General features: G+C 43.0%; 1 protein-coding gene and 1 pseudogene across 4 annotated transcripts in view; both read right to left on the reverse strand.

Annotated features, from left to right (window-relative positions):
* The window catches only part of LOC114610781 (UDP-glucuronosyltransferase 1-2), a 49,666-nt gene extending 26,638 nt beyond the window's left edge, over positions 1-23,028 (reverse strand). Inside the window, exons 1-2 of one of the 4 annotated variants that reach the window (XM_028755397.1) lie at positions 21,311-21,412; positions 5,177-5,456 (exon numbers count right to left, since the gene is read on the reverse strand). In XM_028755397.1, the coding sequence (XP_028611230.1) occupies positions 5,177-5,456; positions 21,311-21,399 (369 nt within the window). In that variant the 5' untranslated portion in view covers positions 21,400-21,412. Of the gene's footprint in view, positions 1-5,176; positions 6,050-11,519; positions 12,409-21,310; positions 21,413-22,134 lie in introns of those variants that run through there. The other 3 variants (XM_028755395.1, XM_028755393.1, XM_028755394.1) reach the window with 3 other exon arrangements.
* LOC114610710 lies at positions 1,235-1,905 on the reverse strand (annotated as a pseudogene).
* Positions 23,029-24,330: the final 1,302 nt, after the last annotated feature.

A 24,330-nucleotide genomic window follows, 5' to 3' on the forward strand; every position in this document is an offset into this window, starting at 1 on the left:
TCTCTCTCTCTCTCTCTCTCTCTCTCTCTCTCTCTCTCTCTCTCTCTGGAAAAGCTCAGAGAAGAGGTTCTCAAAAGGAATGAAAATACATGACAAGTGTGCTTCAAGGTCAGGGGGTATAGCATGTTCTTAACCTTTTACAGGAAGTTCATGTGGTCAGAAAGCCTTGCCTGTAGCCTCAAAATATACTGGAGTGGGGGGTGAGGGGATTGAACATTGTGTGGCCTCGAAGTCTATTTCACAAGGTGCAGAAAATGGAGCAGAAAAACACAGCAGGTACACCCAGGCACATTGCAAACAGAAAAAAAAAAAACAAACAGGGTCTGTCTCCACCAACTCAAAGGAAGAATAGTTCAGGTTTGAGACGGGTCTCATTGTGTAGCCGACCCACACAAGTTCTCCCAGGGAATGCTGACACATAGTTTCATACTTGTCGTTATTTTTAAAGGCATCCTCACAGAAAAACTGCATTTCAAAGAAAGATAAGAATTAACCTAGAAAGTGATATCTATATTCTTCCTTGGTGAATGGAATGTCATGGGTCTTCAGGGAGACATGTCATCTCTGATGTAGAGTCACCTCAAAAGCGAGGACCACTGTCTTGTGACCTTGGGCAGGGAGCACTCTCAGAGTGGTCCTCATGCCCAGTCACTGACTGCCCTTCCACGGGGACCAGAAGAACTTTCCCCAGGGTAGGCACAGAGCAGGAACAGCAGCACTGAGAGTCCTCCCAGAAACACCTGGATTCCCATGGCCACGTCCAGGGAAGCCCAGAGCAGAGGAACTTCCTTGTCTGTACTTTGCCTGTGTTCCTCCACTTAGGGAAAAAAAAAAAGAATATTTACACAAATCCTGGGATATTATTTAATGTGGAAACCTTTTTTAAAATTTAGATACATTCATTACTTTGGGAATGTATGAGGCCGAATTAGCCATGGAGAGTGAGGGCGTAATAGGAAATACTGAAAGAGAGCATGAATCTGTGAGCGACACACTCAAGACACTACTGGAGCATGACGATGAAGGCAATGAGCAAAGAGAACAGGCCTTGAGTTGATGCTCATACCAGGTACAAGACAAAGCAAAGGAGACAGCAAGGGGAAGAGCTGCCGATAGAAACTGGAGGAAAGGAATCCAGGCAGGACGCCTGCACTTAAGGACCATCAGGTCAAACTGCTTGGAACCTTGGAGAAAATCCTCCCAGCTTTAGTTGAGACCCAGGCTCACTTCAGACTCACTGCCTGCTGTAGACTAAGGAATACCCTACACTGGAAACAACATATGAGCCCCAGAAGCTCATGTGGTCTGGATTCCTTGTGAGTAACCTTGGAACATAGGAGGAAGGACTTGGACACTGAGTGGCTTCAAAGTCAGCTTCATAAGGAATGAAGCGCAGAAAAAACACAGCAGGAATATGCAAATACTTGGCCAGCAGTGCCCCACAGGGAATGGCAGGGTCTCTTAACAGCACATCAAAGGAACTGGAGTTGAGATGCTGAATCAGGCCCTTGTTGTGAAGGAGACTCTTGTGCAACAGCTCCCATAGAATGTTGACACTTTTTTTGCAACTTCTAATTCTCTTAAGGTTACTGTTAGACAATCTTCAGTTGTAAACAATATTTGAAAAAGACTCAGCAGCTGATGCTCATACTCTTCCTTGGTGTATGGAACAGCATAGGTTTTCAGAGTGAAGAAGTTCTCTTCTTTGATGTACACAGACACATCTGGAGCCAGGACCACAGTCTCATGGCCTCGGGCATGGAGCTCCCTCACAATGGTCCTCATGCTCAGCCAGTGACTGCCCTCCACGGGAACCACCAGAACCTTGCCACCCTGAGCCCAGGGCAGGGCAGAGAGCAGGAGCAGCAGCCCTGAGAGTCCTCCTGGAAACACATGCTTTCCCATGGCTATGTCCAGGGAAGCAAAGAGTAGAGGATTTTCCTTGCCTGTCTCTGTCTCCAACATGAGTTTCTCTATCTCATACCACCATCAAGTGACTTTGTACTGTGACATGTCATTGGTAGGTGCAATGCTCACCTTCAATTAAATTACTGCATAATTAATCCATGCCTGGCCTTCAATAATGCCTTAACCTTCTGGCTCTATTCAGAGAAAACAGACGTCATCATTTGTCTACTAGAAAGATTCCTGTCACCTGCTGTTGTTCTCTGATGAATCTCACAGAGTACCCTTTTCCTCCCCTGATTTTCACAAAAACAATCTGCACAATCATCACATTTCCTTCTCTGTCCATCACATGTCAGCAGGATGCCATTTCGCAGTGCCTGATGACTGGGCACCTGTTGTAACCACTCCATTAAACATGGCATACTCAGTAGCTCTTTGAGGTCTCTCTTAGTATTCTCAAGAAGCACTCAGTGAGACAAGCAAAAATGTTGCTTGCTCCCTAGGTCGGCTCATCTCTGACAATGTAACTGTATGATCAGGGTCACTGTATTCGAACTGATGGGCAGCTGTCTAACAAGACAATCTTGAATTCATGACTTGCGGATGGGATTCCACTCAAAGGTCAACTGAGAATCCTCTCAGCTCCTCACAATAAATAAAGCAGATGCTACGTAGAACACACTTGAGCAAGACCAGCCTCTATATGAATACATTGTATGGAGGCAGTGTCCTGCTCCAATAAGCTGCTCTCTTTGGGTGGGACTGGAAGCAGAAATACACCATTCTGGGGTCTGGCTCAGTATGAAGTTCAGTTCTGCTGAATACTGAGGGCTGTATACATTTGCCTTCTCTTTAGGGATATGGGCGGGGGCTTCTTTTAAGCCTTCAGCAGATCTTGAGACTTATAACTGCTGCTCTCTCACTGTTCATACTAGCTACAAATTCTGATATGGACACTGTCTATCCTATGAACATCATGGCATACACTTTGGTGGGTCACAATGTTCAATTTTCCAAATGCAGAAAACAAAATCAAGGACTAGGTGAGGGCACATGCCTTAGACAGAATTTCTATTGCTGCAACAAAACACCATGACCAAAAAGCACACTGGGGATGTAAGGGTTTATCTGGCTTCCACTTCCACATCTTAGTCCATCACTGGAGGAAGTCAGGACAGGAACTCAAGCAAGGAGGAAGCCAGGAGCTGATGCAGAGCCCATTGAGGGATGCTGCTTACTTCCTTACCACATTACTTCCTATGGCTTACTCATCTTGCTTTGTTAGACAACCTAAGGCCACCAGCCCAGGGATATCCCCACATACCATGAGCTAGGCCCTCATCAATGATCACTAATTAAGAAGATGCCTTACAGCTGGATCTCATGGAGGCATTTCCTCAACCAAGGCTCCTTTCTTTGACAACGGTGGCTTATGTCAGGCTGGCACATGGAACCAGCTAGCACAGGAACCTTGTACATGAGAGGCAATCTGTTCTTACCTCGGGAGATTTGTCTCAGGTGTGATAAGCAGGGGGGGGTTTTGTACAGTTTTTTAATGTATTTCATGTTTATCTTTCTGTCTTGTCTGCTCAGACAGGACCTAGATAGAGCTCTTCATTCAGAAGAAACACAATCACTAGGCATATAAGCATATCCATGGTGCTTCTACTGTGCAGCCCATGTCCAGTGCTAACGGCCTTATATATCCTTTTAGGATCAAGAAAATTCCAGGGAAAAACGATTCTGTTCTGTCTTCACAAGCCATTGCTCTGGTCTTTTTCTCTGGATTGTCTTTGTGTCTCTGGCACTTCTCTATATGGTTATGAGTCATCAGTCTCTGACATCTATATGTGATGAAAATCTAGTATATGTTTTCTGTGGATACCCACAGAAAAACTCATACGTTCTAGCTTCCTTTCCTACATAATGGTCATAAAAATAAGGACATGGATGAAGCAGTTGATAAACTCATATTTTGTATCTCATTGTGTCGGAGGATCAAAACGTTTGTCTCTGGAGGCTGAAGGCCACAGTTTTACATCAACCCCTTAAGGTTCCATGTTGGTCAGGGCCATACTCTACTAGTATTTGGCCCTATCTAGGTCCCAAAACTGTGATAGATTTTGACAGTGGGAAGAAGCTTTTACATAAGACCTCATAAACCTGTCATTGAGAAGGCATAAATATCAGATCCTAAGACCAAAGTGTACCAATAAATAACAAGCAATAGACAGAAAGAACAGAGACTGAGCGATGTGTTGGAGGAGCACACAGGATCTGTGGAACCTTCAGCCAGAAGCCAGTCAGGAAGGCACCTTGCCAACAAAGTTGTACATAAAAACCAGAATAAAACTTTGAGAAGGTGCCTTCATTTATTCCCTGGACATGAACTCCATGACATGATTGAGGAAGTCACTAACCTGAATACATGTCATTTAGCAATAAGATAAAAGCGATACAATCAAAATAGTATTAACCTTAGTCCACCATCTAACTGCCACGTGCATGTCCAGGGCAAAACCATTAAAATGCAAATAGAACTTAAGCAAATACTAGCACTAGACATTTACTTGGGAACTGGACAGATTCAGACACAAATTTTGATATAGAAAACATGAATATGTGCAATTTGAGTGTGCCCCAGAACATTCACAGTGACCATGCAACAATCGCATGACCATGGAGCACTTGAAATGTGGCTTGTCCCGAGACAGACAGGCTATAAATGGAAAAGAACCATGAGATTGCTTCCACATTGACTGAGTGACCAGGTCTCTTGTGAGCACATACCACCTCTTCCCACAGAGCATGGTTGAAGACTATCACAACAACAACTGCCACTTGTTAGGTCCTCTGGCTAAGAAGAACACTCCTTGTGATGGGTCCTCTCTTAGCTTGGCTTCTCTGGTCCACCTCTGATTCAGAAAATCCCATCTACAGGAAGACACAGTCTGCTAGTGAGCAGACTCAGTGGAGTCCAACATTTATCTCTCCTCAATCCTAGTAGAGACCCTGAGGACTGCCTCCCAGCCCTCAGTGACCACTAACCACCTGAAATAACAACTCTGAATGCCATAAGAATTTAACTTACCACAGACAATTAGAAGAATTACAAAGAAAGAAAGAAAGAAAGAAAGAAAGAAAGAAAGAAAGAAAGAAAGAAATCCCTAGAAAAGTGAGTGGGTAACAGCAATTCAGAGTATTTTACTTTGTTTGTGTTTTTAACACAATCTTGCTGGAAACATTTGAATAAAGACTGAATACAGACCTGAGTGAGTGGCTTCCTGTTGGCACAGTTTATGCCCCCAATGAAGACCATGTTGGGCATGAAGGGCCTGGGGTAGTGAAACACAAAGTCCTTTCTCAACAACCACACAGATGCATGTCTGAGAATCTCCACCAGGGATACCTCCCTCTGCAAAAGCTCAGAGGCGAGTCTCTCCAAAGGACCATAATTAAGATGGCAAAAATACATCCATGGCAAAGGGTAAACCATGTTCTTCACTCTTTCTAGGAAGCTCATGTGGTCAGAATTTCTTGTTAGTAACCTGGGAACATAAGAAGAGGGGGTTGGACTGTTTGTTGCCTCAAATTCTAGTTCGCAGAGCATGGATTGCAGGAAAAACACAGCAGGAACACGCAGGTGCATGGCCAGCACTGCCCCACAGGGGAAAAAGGGGTCTGTTAAAACCACATCGAAGGAACTGGAATTCAGATGCTGGATCAGAGCTGTATTGTGCAGCAGACCCATGCAAGATCTCACATAGAATTTTGACATATTATTTACACCTGTCACATTCTGGAAAAGTAACTTCAGAGAAAATCCAGTTTCAAAAACTTTTTGAAAGTGGCCCAGCAATTGGTGCCTGTACTCTTCTTTGGTGTATGGAACGCTGTAGGTTTTGAGGGTGAAGAAGTCCTCTCCTTTGATGTACACAGTCACCTCTGGAGCCAGGACCACAGTCTGGTGACCTCGGGCGTGAAGCTCCCTCACAACATCCCGCATGCTCAGCCAGTGGCTGCCCTCCATGGGTAACACCAGCACCTTTGCTCCTTCAGCGCATGGCAGGGCACACAGCAGGAGCAGCAGTCCTGAGAGCTTTTGAGGGAACACTTGAATTTCCATGGCTAACACCGGAGAAGTCCGCAGCAGTTTAGCCTGCTTACATGTCTATGGCACTTAGGTTATTCCCTATCTTCTTATTCCCAAGTCCATACATGAAGTCATTGGGTGGTACAGTACCCTCCTTAAGTTAATCATTGCTGAATAAAACCACGCCTGGCTTTTATTACTGACCTAACTTTTTGCCTCCATACCAAGGTACAGTTTTTCTTATCACCTCTCTACTAACAAAACCCTGTGACGTGCTACTGCTCCCTAGCGACCATCAGAGTTCATTTCAATAAGACAAACAATGTAAGATGTAAGGCTAGAGATCAATCCTAAGACAATAATGGGTGACTTCAGTAGCCCACACTCACCAATACACAGGGCATCCTAGTCTGGAAAAAAAAATGCAGAAAGATATCACCTAAATGACATCATAGGTCAAATGGATGAAATAGATATTTGTAAAACATTGCATCCAAACACTGTAGAGTACACAATGTTCTCAGCAGTCCCTGGAGCTTTCTCTAAATTAAATCATGTAATGGAACACCAAGAAAGTCCTAATTCATGTAGGCAAACTGAAATAACTTCTGGTATTCTACCCAATCACAAATGGATCAACAGCAAGAGAAACAGAGAACAGACGTGGAATCATTGAGACTAACCAACACACCACTGAATGATGACTAAGTCACTGGGAAAACCAATAAAGAAAACTAAAAATTCCTAGAATGTAACGGAAAAGGAGACACACTGTGCCAGAACCCACGGAATACACGGAAAATAGTCCTAAAAGGGATGCTTAGCCTACAAGTTTATAGCTACCTTTAAAAAACTAAAGAACTCCCAATTACATAATGGGTATAATTTCTGTCCTTGAAAATGGAAACAAGCTAAATCTCAACTTAGTACAAGGAAAGACAGAATTGAGTTCAGAGCAGAAAGAAATGAAATATAATTTTTAAAAAATTACAATCAATGAAACAAAAACTTGGTTCTTTAAAAAATAATGAATATAATGAGCAAATCCTGAGTCAAACTAACCAAAGAAAAAGAAGACCTAAATTTATACAATTAGAGAGAAAAGGGAAGCGATGACCACCAGTAACAAATTCTGAAAATTATCAGGTTTAACTCAGAAGCTTATACTTTATTAAGTTAGGAAATCTAAAAGAAGTAGAAGAGTCTAGAGGGAGACAACCCATCAAGAGTAAACCAAAATGGCAGAAACAACTTAAACAGATCTACAGTTAGCAACAAGACTGAAGCACGATTAAAACTCTCCCAACAAAAAATAAACCAGGACCCAGCTGAATTCTATCAGACTTTCAAAGAAATATGAACAACACTTGCTTCTCAAACTATTCTCTAAAAGAGAAAGGGAAGGGACATTATCAAAGTCTTTTCAGAAAATCAGTATTACTCTGATACAAAACCAGATAAAGACTAACAACAGCAACAAAAATGAAATTAACGCCCAGGCTCCCCGATTAACATAGACGTCAATGTTATTTATAAAATACTTGCAAGTGAAGTCAAGAATACATCAAAAGGGTCATCTAGTATCATCAAGCCAGCTTCAGTTCAGTGTGCAAATTTAGTTTGACCTAGGGCAATCGATAAAATAAATATAATACACTACATAAGTAGACTGAAGAATAAAAATAAATAAATCACATGAACACCTCAAGAGATGTCAGAAAGGTTTGGGAAAACTGTAGTGTCCTCTCACAACGAGGGTCCTAAAGAAACTTGGAACAAAGGAACTCATGTCAACACAATAAACGCTGTGTATCACAAAACTATAGCTCACATTATACCAAATGGGGGGAAAACTCAAAGCACTTCCAGTAAAATCAGGAACAAACAAAGGTGCCTTCTTTTCCCATTCCTCTTCAATATAGTACTAGAACATCAGGACAAGAGAAAGAAATAAAGTAGTCGCAATAGGAGAGGTAGAATTCAAAGTATCGTTCTTCACAGATGATACTGTTCTGTGAATGAGAGATGACAAAGGCTCCCCCAGAAAACTGTTAAATATAATAAATACTTTCATCAAAACAGTGTTAACATACAAAACTAATTTTCTTCAGATATATCACTAGCAAATATTCTGAGAAAGAAATCAAGGAAACAATCCCATTAACAATTATCTCAAAAAGTATCTCAGTAAACTTAATGCAGGTGAAGGACCAGGACAGAGAACATCTTAAAGTACTGGGCAGGGGAAAACTGAAGAAGACACTAAGAAATGGGAAGATCTCTCATGCTCAGAAACTAAAGGAGTTAATATTGTTAAATTGGCTTTTTTCAGGGAAAGCCAAATTCAATACAACTCCCATAAATTTATAGTCTTTTTTATTTTTACAATAATAGAAAAAAAACCTCAAAACTCCTATGGAGGCACAAAAGATCCTTGTTGGGGGTAATATTTCATACATTGTGTGAAGGTTGTCTCTGTGTATTCAGTTGATTGCTGTACCAGCAGAGGGTTGAGTGTTGGCCAGATCTTGGTATTGTTATTTCTATGGTCCATCACTGGCCTCATATTTTGTAAACTTTCCTCCTTCATCACTCACCTATTGGATGTAATAAAGAGCTGATGGACAATAGCTGAGCAGGAAGTGGAAGGCAGAACTTCCAGGAAGAGGCAGGGACTCTGGGAGAGGAACTGGGAAGTGGGAATTCACCAGCAGACACAGAAAGGAGTAGATGTAGTGGAGTTGGGCAGAGAGGTACAAAGCTAACCACGTGATCTGTAAAATGCTGGGGAGGATTCAGGGACAGAGGCACTATTCAGTGCTGGTGGGATGTAAACATGTGTAGCCATGTTTACAGAAATCAGCATGAGGCTTCCTCAAAAATCTAAAAATTGACCAGGTATGTGCCTGAAGAAGCACCATTCTGGGTGCCAAGGCAGCAAGAGCTTCCTCATGTTGAAATGCTGTCTATAAACAAATCAAACATGAAGTAGAATTACAATGTGACCCACCTATATTGCTCTGAGTATGCAGCCAAAGAGCTCTCAGGCAACTTATCACAGAAATGCTTGTGAGTATATGCCTATTGCTGTAGCAGCTACTATACAAAGGAATCGGACCAGACAACATGCTCACAACAGATAAAGAGCTAAGCAAATAAAATCTGTTGCATATACACAAAGGGCTTTTGTTTACACATAAAAAAGGAAATCATGACATTTGTAGGAGATTGATGAAATCATAAATCATTATGCTGAGGAAAATAAGCCAAACTCAGAACATAAATCTATTTTTCTGATAGGTAAAAACTAGAGTTAGAACTCTCTCTTTCTCCATCTGTTTTCCTCTGTCTCTATCTCTCTCACAGTGTGTGTATGTGTGTACATATGTATGTATTTATGTTCCTGAGTGAGTGTATGTATGTGTGTATGTGTATGTATGTATGTATGTATGTATGTATGTATGTATGTATGTATGTAAGACACAAAACCAGAGTGAGGATTCTGAGACAGTAGAAAGATCTTAAAGGAGAAGGGAGATGGAGTAGGTAATCACATGAATGCAATACAACAGCAGATATGAAGAACTAACTAACTTGGGGAAGAAAGAAGACCAGTTGGAGCAGGAAGTCAGCTTATAGGAGGGTTTCTGGGAAGGGAAACAAGAAAGAACAAAACATAATAACAGATATACTGGAAGAAGGCAGCAAGTAATAGTTTGAATGAGAATAATCCCATAGGGTCATATATTTGAATACTTGTCCCTAGTTGGTGGAACTGTTTGGAAAAGACTAGGAGGTGTGGTCATATTAGAGTAGGTGTGTCACTAGGGGTGAGCTGTCTTTCTGCCTCATAGTGGCTATCTCAATGTAAGCGCTCAGCTACTGTTTCAGCACCATGCCTGCTTGACTGCTGGCATGCTCCCCATTGTTATGGTTCTAGAGGACTCTAATCCTCTGGACTCTCACCCAATTAAATGCTTTCTCTTTGCAAGTTTCCTTGGGCATCGTGTTTTCTCACAGCAATAAAAAGGTAGTTAAGACACACAGCGAAATTTCTTTGTGTGTTAACCTAAAAGTTAATTCCAATAAAAGAAAAAATGAACAGAAATAAAAAGAAAATTTCTTAAGAATTATGCAGATTTATAACTGGTTTTAATTTACAAAAAGTAAAACAATGTGAACTGTATGGTTGTACCCATGGACATTTACAAACATGAACCATGAAGTGACCATATGACGAGACAAGTAAAATGTAGCTGGTATGACATGAGACATGCTGGAAAATGGAAAAGCTCTCCTTGTATTTCCTTCATTTCTCTTGAGAACTGATAGCATCTTCCCAGTGAGTACCTTATGCACACACACCAACAACACCGATTGACTAGATACTTCATCCTCCTCCTGAAAGGCTGAGAACAATCCCTGTCATCACGACTCTGCTTCTGCAGGAGCTCTCACTCCCAGGAAGACATGTGACACCTCTGTCCTCAAACTTGCAGTTACTTTCCACATCTGGGCTGACAATAAATACATCCAACTCTGCTTACTTTTCTACCAATTTCGTATTCTGCTTTCTCCCCAGACTTTCTCGATAAGTCTAGGTTCATTCCCTCGTCTCCCACCCCCTTAAACTCTTTCAGTGTATCCTCAGACTCCACCAGCTTGTGTGACCATGAAACAGAGAATTGTTGATGTCATCGGGACCAAATGTAGGAACCTATGCTGTGCCTGTGTTCCCCTACTTAGGAAAGAGAATATTTACAGAATGCCTGGAAGATTGTTTAAGGGAAGTGTTTGGTTTTTAGTTTGTGTAAATATTTTAGGGAACTTCATTACTCTGTGAATTTATGAAACCAAAACAATTGTAGAAAGTGATGGTGTAACAGTAAGTACAGAAAGAAAGCATGAATCTGTAAGCAACACACTCAAGACAGTACTGGAGCATGACGATGAAGGCAATGAGCAAAGAGAACAGGCCTTGGGTTGATGCTCATACCAGGTACAAGGCAAAACAGAGAAGACAGCAAGGGGAAGAGCTGCCAATAGAAACTGGAGAAAAAGAATCCAGGGAGGATGCCTGCACTTAAGGACCATCAGGTCAAACTGCTTGGAACCTTAGAGAAAATCCTCCCAGCTTTAGTTGAGACCCAGGCTCACTTCAGACTCACTGCCTGCTGTAGACTAAGGAATACCCTACACTGGAAACAACATATGAGCCCCAGAACATCTGAGAGCCAGCTCGGCTCCTCTGGTCCTGCCCAGGTTGAGAAGATGTCATGTCCAGGAGATACTGTCTATCTGGTGGACACAGTCCATGGGGTCCAACTACTGATCCTTGGTTCAATTAGAAGCCCTAGTTACTGCATCCTGGGAGTCTCGGTAGACACTAAAATCCTGATAACTGTGGACACCTCAAAGGTTTAATTCACCAAAGATGAGCAGGTAAGTAAGCAACTCATAGCGAGACATGGAAACCAGTGTTGGTGGACCACTCTTTGGATGAAGGCCCAATACAGACCTGAGAGAGAGGCTTCCTTCGGACACAGTTAATTCCTCCAACAAAGACCATGTTGGGCATGATGGGCCTGGGGTAGTCAAACACAAAGTCAAACCTGAAGAGCCATATGGATGCATGGCCCAGGATCTCCAGGAAGGACACCTCTCTCTGGAAAAGCTCAGAGGCCAGGCTCTCATAGGGAATGAAACCGAAGTGGAAAATGAGCTTGAATGGCAGAGGATAGAGAATGTTCTTGACTTTCTCCAGGAAGCTCATGTGGTCTGGATTCCTTGTGAGTAACCTTGGAACATAGGAGGAAGGGCTTGGACACTGAGTGGCTTCAAAGTCAGCTTCATAAGGAATGAAGCGCAGAAAAAACACAGCAGGAATATACAAATACTTGGCCAGCAGTGCCCCACAGGGAATGGCAGGGTCTGTTAACAGCACATCAAAGGAACTGGAGTTGAGATGCTGAATCAGGCCCTTGTTGTGCAGGAGACGTGTGCAACAGCTCCCGTAGAATGTTGATACATTTTTCATGAGTTCCATATTGCTTAAGATCATCATCAGAGAATATTCAGTTTTAAAGAATATTTGAAAAAGACTCAGCAGCTGATGCTCATACTCTTCCTTGGTGTATGGAACAGCATAGGTTTTCAGAGTGAAGAAGTCCTCTTCTTTGATGTACACAGACACATCTGGAGCCAGGACCACAGTCTCATGGCCTCGGGTGTGGAGCTCCCTCACAATGGTCCTCATGCTCAGCCAGTGACTGCCCTCCACAGGAACCACCAGAACCTTGCCACCCTGAGCCCAGGGCAGGGCAGAGAGTAGGAGCAGCAGCCCTGAGAGTCCTCCTGGAAACACATGCTTTCCCATGGCCATATCCTGGGAAACTCATAGAGGTGAACCTTCCTTACCTATCTGTTCCCTAAACATGAGTTTCTTCATCTTATACCACCATCAAGTCACCTTGCACCATGATATGCCATTGGTAGGCACAATCCCCACCTTCAGTTAATGATTGCATAATAATCCATGCCTGGCCTTCAGTGATGTCCCAACCACCTACCCCCACACAGAGAAAACAGACCAGACCATCTCTCTACCAGAAAGACTCCTGTCATCTGTAGCTGTTTTTGAACCATCAGGGTTCACCTCTTCCCCTACCCCCAATTTCAAAACAATGTTGTACATGTTCATTTCATCATCTCTCTGTTTATCACTGAGCTCTGAGCAGTGGTTGATGGCTGGATTCCAAACATAGCCATCTTCTCTTCTCAAGACACAACCGACCAAGTAATTCCTTAAAATCTCTCTCTCTCTCCATTCTCAAGTGGCACTCATGACATCATAGAACACAGACCACTGCCAAGCTAGCTTGGAAAACCAGTATTTCAACTCTCTAGGTAGCTCATTTAATAGCCTGTTAATGATAGTTATCAGGAACACTGCATTTAAAGTGCTTGGCAGGTGCCAAGTATTGAAATGCTTTTAGAATTTTGAACTCATGGTTTGATTATTTAGATCTACCTAATGCTGTGTGGGAAGTTGTACCCCCCGTGGAAGTCAAGACTATCTAAAGCATACCACAGCAAGACCAGCCTGTGGGAAAACGGCTCTCCTCTGTGAGTTGTTCCCTTGATCTACTCATAAGATGGATTCTATTTCTGGCCTGGGATCTAACCTCATCTGAAGTTCTGTTCTCCTTTGTGATAAGTACTACAGTCTTCAGCTCTCTAGTTAGGGATGTGGGTGGACACTCATCTTGGCCTTCACTACCTCCTGAGTTTTGTGATGAGACTCTTCCATGATCACTGGCAGCTCTGCATCCTAATATGGATGTCGTCTGTGAGAACAGCTTGGGCCTGTGTTCTAACTTTAAAATGGAAAAGACACTCTGAGACTGAGTTGGGCAGGTCAGCTGATCAGATATAATCAGAAGTCTGATCCCCACTGCAAGTATTTCTTATATACGTGCTCAGCAGTTGCTGCCATGTCTTGATCCTACTTGTCCTGAGGTTCCATTGTCCCCTGGGCATGTCCCAGGGATGTCTAGCATTCCACCTCAAGGTACCCATGGCCCTCTGTCAAGTCTTGTCAGTTATGGTTGTACAGAGAGAAACTTTTGGATGGGGAGAAGCCACTGCCTTAGAGAATTCCTCTAATGTTAATAGATCCCACTGCTGGCTAAGTGTGTGTTTGCAAAATACTTCCTGTGGACCACCAGATGTCACTGTGCCCCTTCAAGAGGCCAAGAGTCTAGAATTCCACTTCCTTCCCAAAAGGAACTTCTCCGTTGTATTTTTCCTGACTCTTTCTCTTGTTTTTTTGCCATTTCTCTGTAAGTTTTGCCCTATCCTCAGTTTCTGGCCTTTAACATACAGCAAATTCTATCATTTTTCTTCTCCCATAAACATGCAGTATGCCCTGGGTCTAGGCTGGGGCCTCTCCTGTTCATTGTGATGGTCAAAGAACATCTGGAAATGATGAAGATAGCCTTTGGTCTCTTCTTCAGGTGCTACCACTGTTTGTAAGAAAGGCACCCCCTCCACATCCAGTGGGAGAGGCAGCCAGTTCCTGGTGGTAGGACACCCCCCAGCCCCCGCCAAAAGCAACTGAATAAACCAAGGAGAATTGGGAGCTATCAGAAGCAGTTGATGATATTCTTTCCCCCATGAGACGAATACAGGGAGCTATGCCTCAAGGCAAAGTGACTCAGGAAGCCTGTATTGTGCTTCCAGGGTCAGACATTGGAAAAGCAGAAGAAGAGACAGGAGAAAGAAACATAGAAAGAAGGAAGCCTTATGAAAATCCTCTCTAGACAGACTAGAGAAGTTTGGAGTAAAGATTTTTGAGAGGACTCCTGTTGAGTAGGCAGCTTGGCTACCATAGACCCTCCCTGAAACACACATTATAGAAACCCAGAGAAAGTAATGTGAATGAGAATTCCTGGGGGTTGGGCGGGGGCTGTGTCTGCAAAGGCTAATTGATGGGTTAGAACTTGAATGATATGGAGAGAATTTTATAGGCCCAAAGCCAGCCTACTTACAATCTATCTTGGAGCATCTTTGTCCTATTAGATAGCCATCCTTTGCCCCACTCTGTGTCAGACCATAGCATAAAACCTATTGGACCTTATATCCTAACAAACAGAAAAAATCTTTTGGAATATTTTAATAAAACCTTAGTCTCACATCAATCAAAAGGCTTAGAGTGTTGTCTGATAGCATCTAAAGCCTGTAACAGTTCTCCCGATCTGGCTGTAACCTGTCTACCTGTTGTGTGCCCACCAATATGTTTGAAAAGTGTCTTGACTTATGGATTTTTTGTTATGTTTTGTTTCTATAAAAAAAAAAAGTTCACGAAACTGCTACTTCATTGGAACATGTTATTTGAGAAAACTTCAATCTGTATTCTCAGGCCGTGGCCACTCATACATTGAAACTTAGCCCACAGAATGCCTCTAGATATCAGGAACTAAACCTTGAATCAGTACCATGTAGTCTTCAGCAAGGTTTGAAAATTTATCTGAGTCAGAATCTACAGTGGACCTTGGACACAGAGCCCAAATGAATGCTGGGCATCAGGTCCAGGCCCATGACTAGCATTTACAATCAGACCTGTGAGTGACCTCTCATGGACCCGTTCAGCATCTGTGACCCAACCTTACAAAGGACTATCTAGAGGTGTGACCAAGATCCTTAAATGGACCAGTGAAAGACCACCTAGGAACACCAACTGCATCTTCCACCTGACCTGTGAAAGCCTGCCCTGGGGTGTGACCTCAGTCTGTGAGCCTAGAAAGGGATATCCAGTGTGGACTAGAATCAGCAGAACCCAGGGGAGAGACCAAGTACAGGCACTGTACCCACTCTCTCTTTTCCTGAACTTTTATTTCTCCTTTCCTTGGTACCCAATGGCATCCTAACCATCCTGTTGTCCAATTCCATTTGTCCTCTTTGTTTTTCATTTCCTTATTCTTTTCTCCTGTTCTAGTCTTTTAAAGTTCCCTTTTGAAAGGTTCTCCAAAGAACAAAGCCTGCCCTGGTTTCCAGGTCCAGATCTGTCTCTGTCTCTCCTGAGCTGGCACTGTGCTAGGGTGTTGGGTTGTATTTCTTTCTCTCTATCTCTTTCAGTCTACATTTAGTTGGAGCTCCCTTCCTCTCATATCCATCCCCACTGTTCACCTCTTCTACTTATCTTCCCTCTATGTTTCTTCTCTATCGTCCCAATACCAATCACTAATCTTTTTGGACTTTTAAATTTTCCATTTATACATTAATTATCCAATATTCTAGGGTATATAGTACTATTCTTGCTGTTCAGTTACTTCAATTATTGGAGTTGAAGGATTGATTGCTTTTTTAATCAACTGCTACTGTATTTTTATAGTTGGCCTACCCTTTAGATATAGGTGTAAGAATGTAATACTAGAATCCACCCTCTGGTCAGGCCTCCTCTCACAGATACCGACAAGTATCCCCTGGGACACTTGTCTCTGAGCTGGCACACTCGATAGACCCACAGTGGCTAGCCTGGAAAGTTAGTTTATACCAAGAGGACCTATTGCTCCATCCTCAAAAAAATATTTAAAAAAACGTGCTCCTCACCCATACCCATGCCATGTGCTCTCTGATTCTCTTCAGAGTCCCTGCCATGGGTCTCTGTACCCATGTCACTGGTACTGGGTCCTGAACTCTACTTAGAGCTTCTGACATGCTGATGTCCCTTTGACTATACATGGTACTGATAACTCTTCAAATAAATTCCTTCATCCCCAGTGGTCAAGCCCAGCATTCTCTTGAACTACCTGCCCCCATCCAAGACCTAACACTGGGTTTAGGGGATGGTTTTTAGAACTACATTCCAAGGCGCCAGGAAATAATTCCAAGAACTGACAAGTGATATGAAACTGAAGCTTCTGCATAGCAACAGAAACAATCGCCTGAGTAGGAGGCAACCAACCAACAGAGTCCGTGCCCACAAAACAAAAGACAGGGGATGGGTAGCCAGAGGCATAAAGGAGTGTACAGATTAAACATCTGCAGCCGGGACCACAGTCTTGTGGCTTCAGGCATGGAACTCCCTCACAATGATCTTCATGCTCATCCGGTGGCTGCTTTCCCTGGGAAGCACCAATGAGCCGCAGCACCACCACCACCACCACCACCACCACCACCAGGCTATAAAACCAAGAAAATTGGGAGGATCACGTGGTGGCCAGGTGGAAACTTGAAGTTTGTAGTCATTCCTGCCAGTTCTGTTCTCAATATAGAAAAGACACTATCCACAACCTGTCTGATGAGAGAGTCTCTCAGGACCTGGAGGTGAAAACCCACTCCTTTTGCCCAGGTTCAAAGTACACCACTGGTCCACCTCTGACTTCAGTAGACAGCTGTGGGAGATCATTTCAGAACAATGTTGGTACTTCTCCTCACTGTGAAGTTCCAGTGTTTGTTTGCTCTGAAAAGCACACAAGGCTCAGTCCAATACCACATCGGAAGAAATACTTTACCTATAAAACTGGGTCATGGGTACTGTGGTTCAGCTGAGTCAGAGACATAACTCTAGACTAAAATTGTGAAGAGGCACACAACAGATATTAATTATAACTGTCTTAAATTTATGTCTTTAAAGATGTTGAGAAATTGTGGTTGCCCATTTGTTCTTGACAGGAGGAAAAGTGTTGGCCACACAAGCTGCCAATCTATCGCACTTTACAGTTTGCTAGAAATGTTGCATAAGGTATATATTTGCTCTGAGACATTTTTAACTATACTTTCTTTTTACAACTTCATAGTGAAGGATGTTAAGAACATTAATGGTGCTTCGGGTTTAAATAAAAAGCTGAGTGTGGATGGGCACTCCTTTAATTTCAGCACTAAGGAGGCAGAGGCAGGCCAATCATTGCCTGTCCGAACTACATAGTGAGTTCCAGCTCAGCTAGAGCTAAATAACAAGACTCTGCCTTCAGTGAAATGAAATATAATTTTCACATGCACATAAATACTGAAGAGTCATGTGACCATCAACGTCAATATGAGGTGAGTGTACAATGAATATGTGCTACATGCACACTATGAAAGCCATAAAGAAAAATGGAATAATGGATTTTTGCAGGTAAAAGGAGAGAACTAGAAAAGATACTGAGGTACGCCAGGCTACAAAGACAAAGGTCACATGATCTCTCCCATATGTGGTTGGTTCCTAGCTCCAAATTGTCAGATGTCAGGAGTATATAACTTGGAATAACCATTGAAACCAGGAAAGTAAAAGGTTTCCTGTGGGTGGGGAGTGGGGAGCTATAGCAGAGAACAAATGACATGAAAAGAAAATTGGGAAAAAATGGAGGAGCCTTAGGGAGGATGAAGAAGGCTAATGCAGGAGAGGGGAGGAGGAGGGAAACATAGCACTAAGAATGTTTGAAAGCTATAAGGAATCATATTATTCCTACCCAAAATTACATGCAATATAATTAAGTGTATATGTGTATATACATATACATATATACATATATAGTTTAAATAGAGTTAGTTCAGCCATGGGCTAAAAATGCTTCCAAGAGCCACAGACTATATCTTACAAAAACACAGCACCAACCTTTTGAGTCCTTGGTCAGAATGCACTCCCAAATACCATAGGCCATTGGTGCTGCTGTTAGTTGCCTCACAGAGGTTGAAGGTGAGTCCCCTATTGCTGAAGATACCATGCTGTTTGGAAACAGAACTTGGAGGCTCAAAACTGGGTATAACTGAAAGGCCCTCCCTAAGGATTAACTTTAATATTCTGGAAGGTGCTAAGCAAGCTGCCAAAGGGTAGGGGATATGTGTGTCCTGTGGAGCAAAAGTCACACCCAGCTGTGCAGCCTACAAATCACAATGGCCAACATAACAAGATTTCTCTAGAGGTGCAATAGTGGTACTTATATCTGGTGACAACAACAGTTCTCTAGTTGGATTAAAGACGTACTCAACAAGAGTGAAATCATACCTGGTACCTGAAACCTAGTCAACAAACAACATGAGGTTAGTGAGGTCTTAGAGCTTAGAGGCATATCTACTACCACCATGTTCCCAAACCAGAATATTTCCTAACTGAATTCTAACATTGTTAATACTTACCTTTAGACAAGCAGGTAAATGTAGCACCCAACTCTCACTAAAGAAGCTTCTGTTTGCAACAGATGGAGACCATTACAGAGAGCCACAAGCCATCAAAATGCAGATCCCAACAACTGATCGGGGAGTGCCCAGATTTAATGGATAGATATTCCACAATACAAGGACTGCACTTAAGGCCCAGGAAACACACCAGAGGAAGGGCTAGATAGACTTAAGAACCAGAGACATCCCCTCCAAAAAAAAAATCTATTGTAAAATTGTGTCTCCTAGAAACAGGAAAGCTTCACCAATGTTAGCCCAACAATGTAGCTTCCTAATCTTGACCTGAACAAGAAAAACAAACTCCACTAACACTGCTAATGTTGATGGGGGACATCTCAAGGAGTCCCACTCTTATAAAAACGAACTACAGGCAACTAAGGGATGCTGAGAGTAGAAGTCTTCCCCCAAGAAGGAGTCCCCAAACTGGTTATTCAACATCAAACCACCAGCCCTGAAATAATGTCCATACAACACCAAACGGACTCAGTAGGTTGAATTTAGATATTTACGCATACATATATATGTACATATGTAAGCAACCAAAGAAAGAGAGATCAGGAAACTCAGAGCACATGAGGAAATGGAGGGTGGGAAGAGTTGGAGTTATAAAAGGGAATGGAGGGAAACTGTGTAATTATATTTTGAATTAATAAATGAAAAAATCAAACTGAATTTTAGGTGATGGCTTTCAGTTACGTATAAAGGATGAGGGGGCATTTGATCATTGTTAAGATGTCGATCCAGACTTAAAACTTAGGAAGATGTGTGGGAAAAAGATTGCACGGGGGCGGCTCGACCCCTGCAACAGCAGCCAGCAGGCCGGCTGCGGCGGAGGGGCACGGCAGCAGCGGAGGTGGCCAGTGGGCAACGGAGTCCCAGGGGTTTCCCACTGGCAGGTTCCCACATACACGAGAAAGTCTAGGGTTCCAAAAGCTGGAAGCTTGTTGGCGGCGGGCACAGAAGACACGTGGAGTCCGTGGAAGAAGTTTATTGTCCATGCTGTGAAAGTGCGCCCTTTCATGTGCGTGCACGTCCCACGCCCCAAATGCCAGGAGGAGCTCTCTTATATGGGGAGTGGGAAAGAGGAGGGACAGGGGAGGAATAATTTAATTATCTACGCCCCCAGCCTTTAGATAACTCCTGTTAGTTACGCCCTCTACCTGTGTCTTCCGTGACTGACAGTAGAGGTTAAATGGAGATTAGACCGTGTGTCAAGGCCCTGGGTTCTGGGGGCATGGTTAAACACCTGCCGTCTTGGGGTTCCAGGCCCACAAACCAAGATGCCCTCTTACAGTCCGACAGAGATGCAGAAGAGGGATGCCACTAAAGGCCTATTACCTCAAATGTAGTACTTTAAATCAGTTCACTTTTTACTCTTGTGAAGCCAGGGGACAACCTATTTAATTGAGAGTCTCAAAGTTCCATGGTGGTTAGTGGCATATTAGCATGGCAGTCAGCCCTAGCTTGGTTCTACAACAGTGGCAGAGGCTGGAGAGAAAAAAAAGTCACTCCACTTAAGTGTACATGCCGACCCATTTTCAGGAGGGGACACAGACCAGAGGAGAAGCTGACTGGATGTGACCGTCCACACTCAACTGAGAAGTCCATGCTTTTAACACAGTCTATGCCACACATTCAGACCATTTTTGGCATGCTCACCTTGCGACAGTCTATCACAGAGTACCCCACCCTCCATGGATTTCTAAGAAAAGTGCATAAGACATTAAACTGAATTGAAAATAAAATTGTACTAAAAAAAATACATTTCTTAATCCTCTGCACACAGGTAAAAGGATCTGAACACACTGGTCCTTCGGGAGAGTCCATCTGGTGCTTTCTGAAGTAGGAAATGGGAAATCAAAGCAGTAACTTAAGCCCTCCAAACTCAACACTTCTGGGTCCGCATGGCTTTCAAAGAACTAACACCAATGCTTTTCAACTGACTCCACAAAAATTGATAAGGAAAGAACATCATCAAACTCTTTATCGAATCAGCATTACCTTGATTCACAAGCCACAAAAACATGTAAGAAAAAAAACCAAACCAATCTCCCTGATGATAGCAGGTAAAGAACTTCTCAATCAAATATTCTCCAAATTCAAGAACACATCAGGAAGATCAATCATGCTCAAGTTGGCTTTATATCAGAGGTGCAATGTTGGTTCAAAACAGGCAAATCAATATGTGCGGAATATCAACAGGCAAATCAATATGTGCGGAATATCAGTAAAGTGGACTAAAGAACAGAGCTCACAGGTCATCCCTTTCCATATCTTTCCATATCTATTGTCCCCGATAGATACAAAAAAGGTTTTCTGGCAAAACCTAGGATCTATTAATACAAGAAGCCCTGTAGACACTATAACTTGAAAGGACATATCTTAACATAATAAAATCTATGTACCTCAGAACTGTAGCCAGCATTTAGGAAACGGAGAGAAATTCAAAGCACCACCCCTAAAATCAGAAACTAAACAAGGTGTCTGTTCTGTCCACTCATCGAATCTAGTACCAGGATTCTTGTTAGAACAAAACAAAAGGAAAGAAATAGCAGAAAACAAAAAGGAAAAAAAGACATCCAAGAGACCTCATTTGCATATTTGCATATGACATGGCTTCACACAGAAGCGACCCTAAGACCCTACCTGAAGTCTGAGAGGTGAGAAACACTTTCTTCAAAGTGATAGAATATGAAATTAGCAGTTGTCTTCCAAATCACCAATGGCCAACACATTGTCAAAGTAATCCAGAACGCAACCCCAATAACAACTGCCTCAAAAAAAGAAATACTTTAGATTAAAGCTCACCATGTGGCCAGAAAAGAACTCTATAATGAAGTTGTTTTGTTTTTTTAACACTGAAGAAAAACATTGAAGGGGACACTAGGAAATGGTAGAAATGCCCATAGAACTGACAACTGCAATTTGAAGTTCCTGTATCCTCACCTAGAAATATTTACGTTAAACTCATCCTATTAGGTCAGCAGCTCAATGTCTCTGTTCCTGCCCCAGGTCGGAAATCTCACTCTCAGGAAAACAATACACTGCCACATGGATGGTATCAGTAGAGCCCCACCACCACCCTTCAGTCCATTACAGATCTCAGCCACCAGTCCTACCAGCGGCCAAAGAAAAATAGAAGGCTCTGAGGCTGGAGAGATGGCTGCTCTTCCAGAGGAACTGAGTTCAATTCCCGGCACCCACATGATGGCTCACAACCATCTGTAATTCTAGTTCTAGGGGATTCAATGTTCTCCCCTGGCCTCCATGGTCACTATATGTGTGTGGTGCACAAACATACATGGCATACAGGCAAAAACCCATACACATAAAATAAAAACAGAAGGACCCAAATCTATTAGCTTATGTTATGAAAGGATATGAGAAAAAGAGGAAGAATCCTTTTAAAGACCAGGAGGAAAGTTAGAAAATATTCTCTGCATAGACTATTGATTGCTTAAAATACAGACCTGAGAGAGGGGCTTCTTCATGACACAGTTTATGCCCCCAATGAAGACCATGTTAGGCATGATGGGCCTGGGGTAGTCGAACACAAAGTCCCCTCGGAACAGCCACACCGATGCATGGCTGAGAACCTCCACTAACGACACTTCTCTCTCCAAAAGCTCAGAGGCGAGGCTTTCATAGGGAGTGAATGAGAAATGGCAAATGTACTTCAAGGTCAGAGGGTACAACATGTTCTTGACCCTTTGCAGGAAGCTCATGTGGTCGGAAAGCATTGTGAGTAGGTTTGGAATATATGAGGAAGGGTTTGGACATTGTGTGGCCTCATAGTCTATGCTACAGGGAATGTATCGTAGAAAGAACACAGCAGGAATGCCCAAGTACTTAGCCAACACTGCCCCACACGGAACCACAGGATCTGTTAAGACTACATCAAAGGAACTTGAGTTCAGATGCCGGAGCAGGGGCTCGTTGTGCAATAGATTTGTACAAGTCTTTAAGAGAACTGCCGATATGTTTTTCAAAGCCTCGGAGGATTTAAAGAATGTCTCCACATTGTTTCCTGTGTCAAAGACCACTTTAAGGTTTCTCATCATTTGTTGGTTAAATTCTTGTCTTGTATGTGGAGCTGCATAGGTTTTGAGGGTGAAGAAGTCCTCTCCTTTGATGTGCATGGTCACCTCTGGAGCCAGGACCACAGACTGATGACCTCGGGCATGAAGTTCCCTCACAACATCCCGCATGCTCAGCCAGTGACTGCCATCTGCGGGAACCACCAGAACCTTCCCACCCTGAGCCCAGGGCAGGGCAGAGAGCAGGAGCAGCCCTGCTAATCCTTGCAGGGGCAAATGGAGTCCCATCGTCACCTCAGTGGATGCCCACAAGAACAGGTTTCCTCACCAGGCTATGACCCTGGCATTTGTCTCTTCCTCCTCTTACCTCCCATCCACCCTTGCCATGTCATTGGGTGACATCGGCTCTCAGACATTAATTATTAAAAGACTAATGATTAATCTTTAATCATTAATTAATGGTGCCTGCTCAATCCTGCTTCAAACCAACACATTACTGATCGTGTTGTTTCTCTCCTAGAAAACTGTGACAGAACACTCTCTTTGACACTGTAGTTCATATCTGGCTTTCCTCCATTTAAAGACAAGGCTCTGTACATCCATTTCATTCTGGACCTCCAGTAGGCTATGTGATCAAGCTTCCTTAAGATTATCGCCTGCTCCAACTGCTGATAGGACAGAGTCTCCAAGAACCACACGGACTATATAATTTGTGAGCCCCCATGTTCAGATCTCAAGATCAAGAAAGCCAATATGTGACTCAGGTGCCGAAAAACTCCAGGAGGCTGGTCCTACCCCATGGTGCTACCCTCCTGGGTGGTAAGTAGATTGTGGTCATCTGTGATTATGTGTCCAGGCTCCCTGAGGTGTCCCTCATTCCACTTTACTGCAGCTCTGCCTCCCTTCTTAACTTGATTCTTTGGAGAAAATTTGCCTAATTAAGACATTTACACTGAAAACAGATTCAACCACTGAGCAGACGTATGCATACAGACCACTTTCTGTGTACCTCCAACTCATACTGTGCAAAACCTCCTTTGTATTTTATTCTTTATTGAAGTTTAACATTTTGATTTTCTTGCCTCCTCTTCCAAAAGCAACTTCAGTTCTCTCCCTCCCCACTCTTTCCCTTTTTCTCTCTAGCTCTTCCCTCTGCCCCAGTCACTTCTGTGCCTGTTATCCGAAAGGCTCAATTTTTGCACTTCTGCACATGAGTCAGAGCACATCCATAGGCTTCTAATGAGACCAATACAACATGACCAAAGTCTAGGTTGTGGCCACGCATGTCCATTGCAATGGTCACAATAATGACAAAGTGGTTGAGGCAGCTGACCAAGAAATCAGAACTTAGAACTTATGTTTCCTATTCCAGAATGTTACTGTTGGCATTAAAAAAAAATGCTGACAACAACTCATCCACTGAGGTAGGGAGCCACTTCCTGGAGGTGGGATGCCACTCCTCTATCTAGATTTGGGTTGCATCTTGTGTGCACCCACAGCTGCACTAAAAACCTTTGGGAAAGCACATCAAGACAGTGCTGCTGTTCCCTCTACCTCAGTGCATCTGTTGTGAATTTACTTCTCTCTCTCTCTCTCTCTCTCTCTCTCTCTCTCTCTCTCTCTCTCTCT

Source organism: Grammomys surdaster, unplaced genomic scaffold (assembly GCF_004785775.1).
Source record: "Grammomys surdaster isolate TR1022 unplaced genomic scaffold, NIH_TR_1.0 126059, whole genome shotgun sequence".
In the NCBI taxonomy this organism is placed as follows: Eukaryota; Metazoa; Chordata; class Mammalia; order Rodentia; family Muridae; genus Grammomys; species Grammomys surdaster.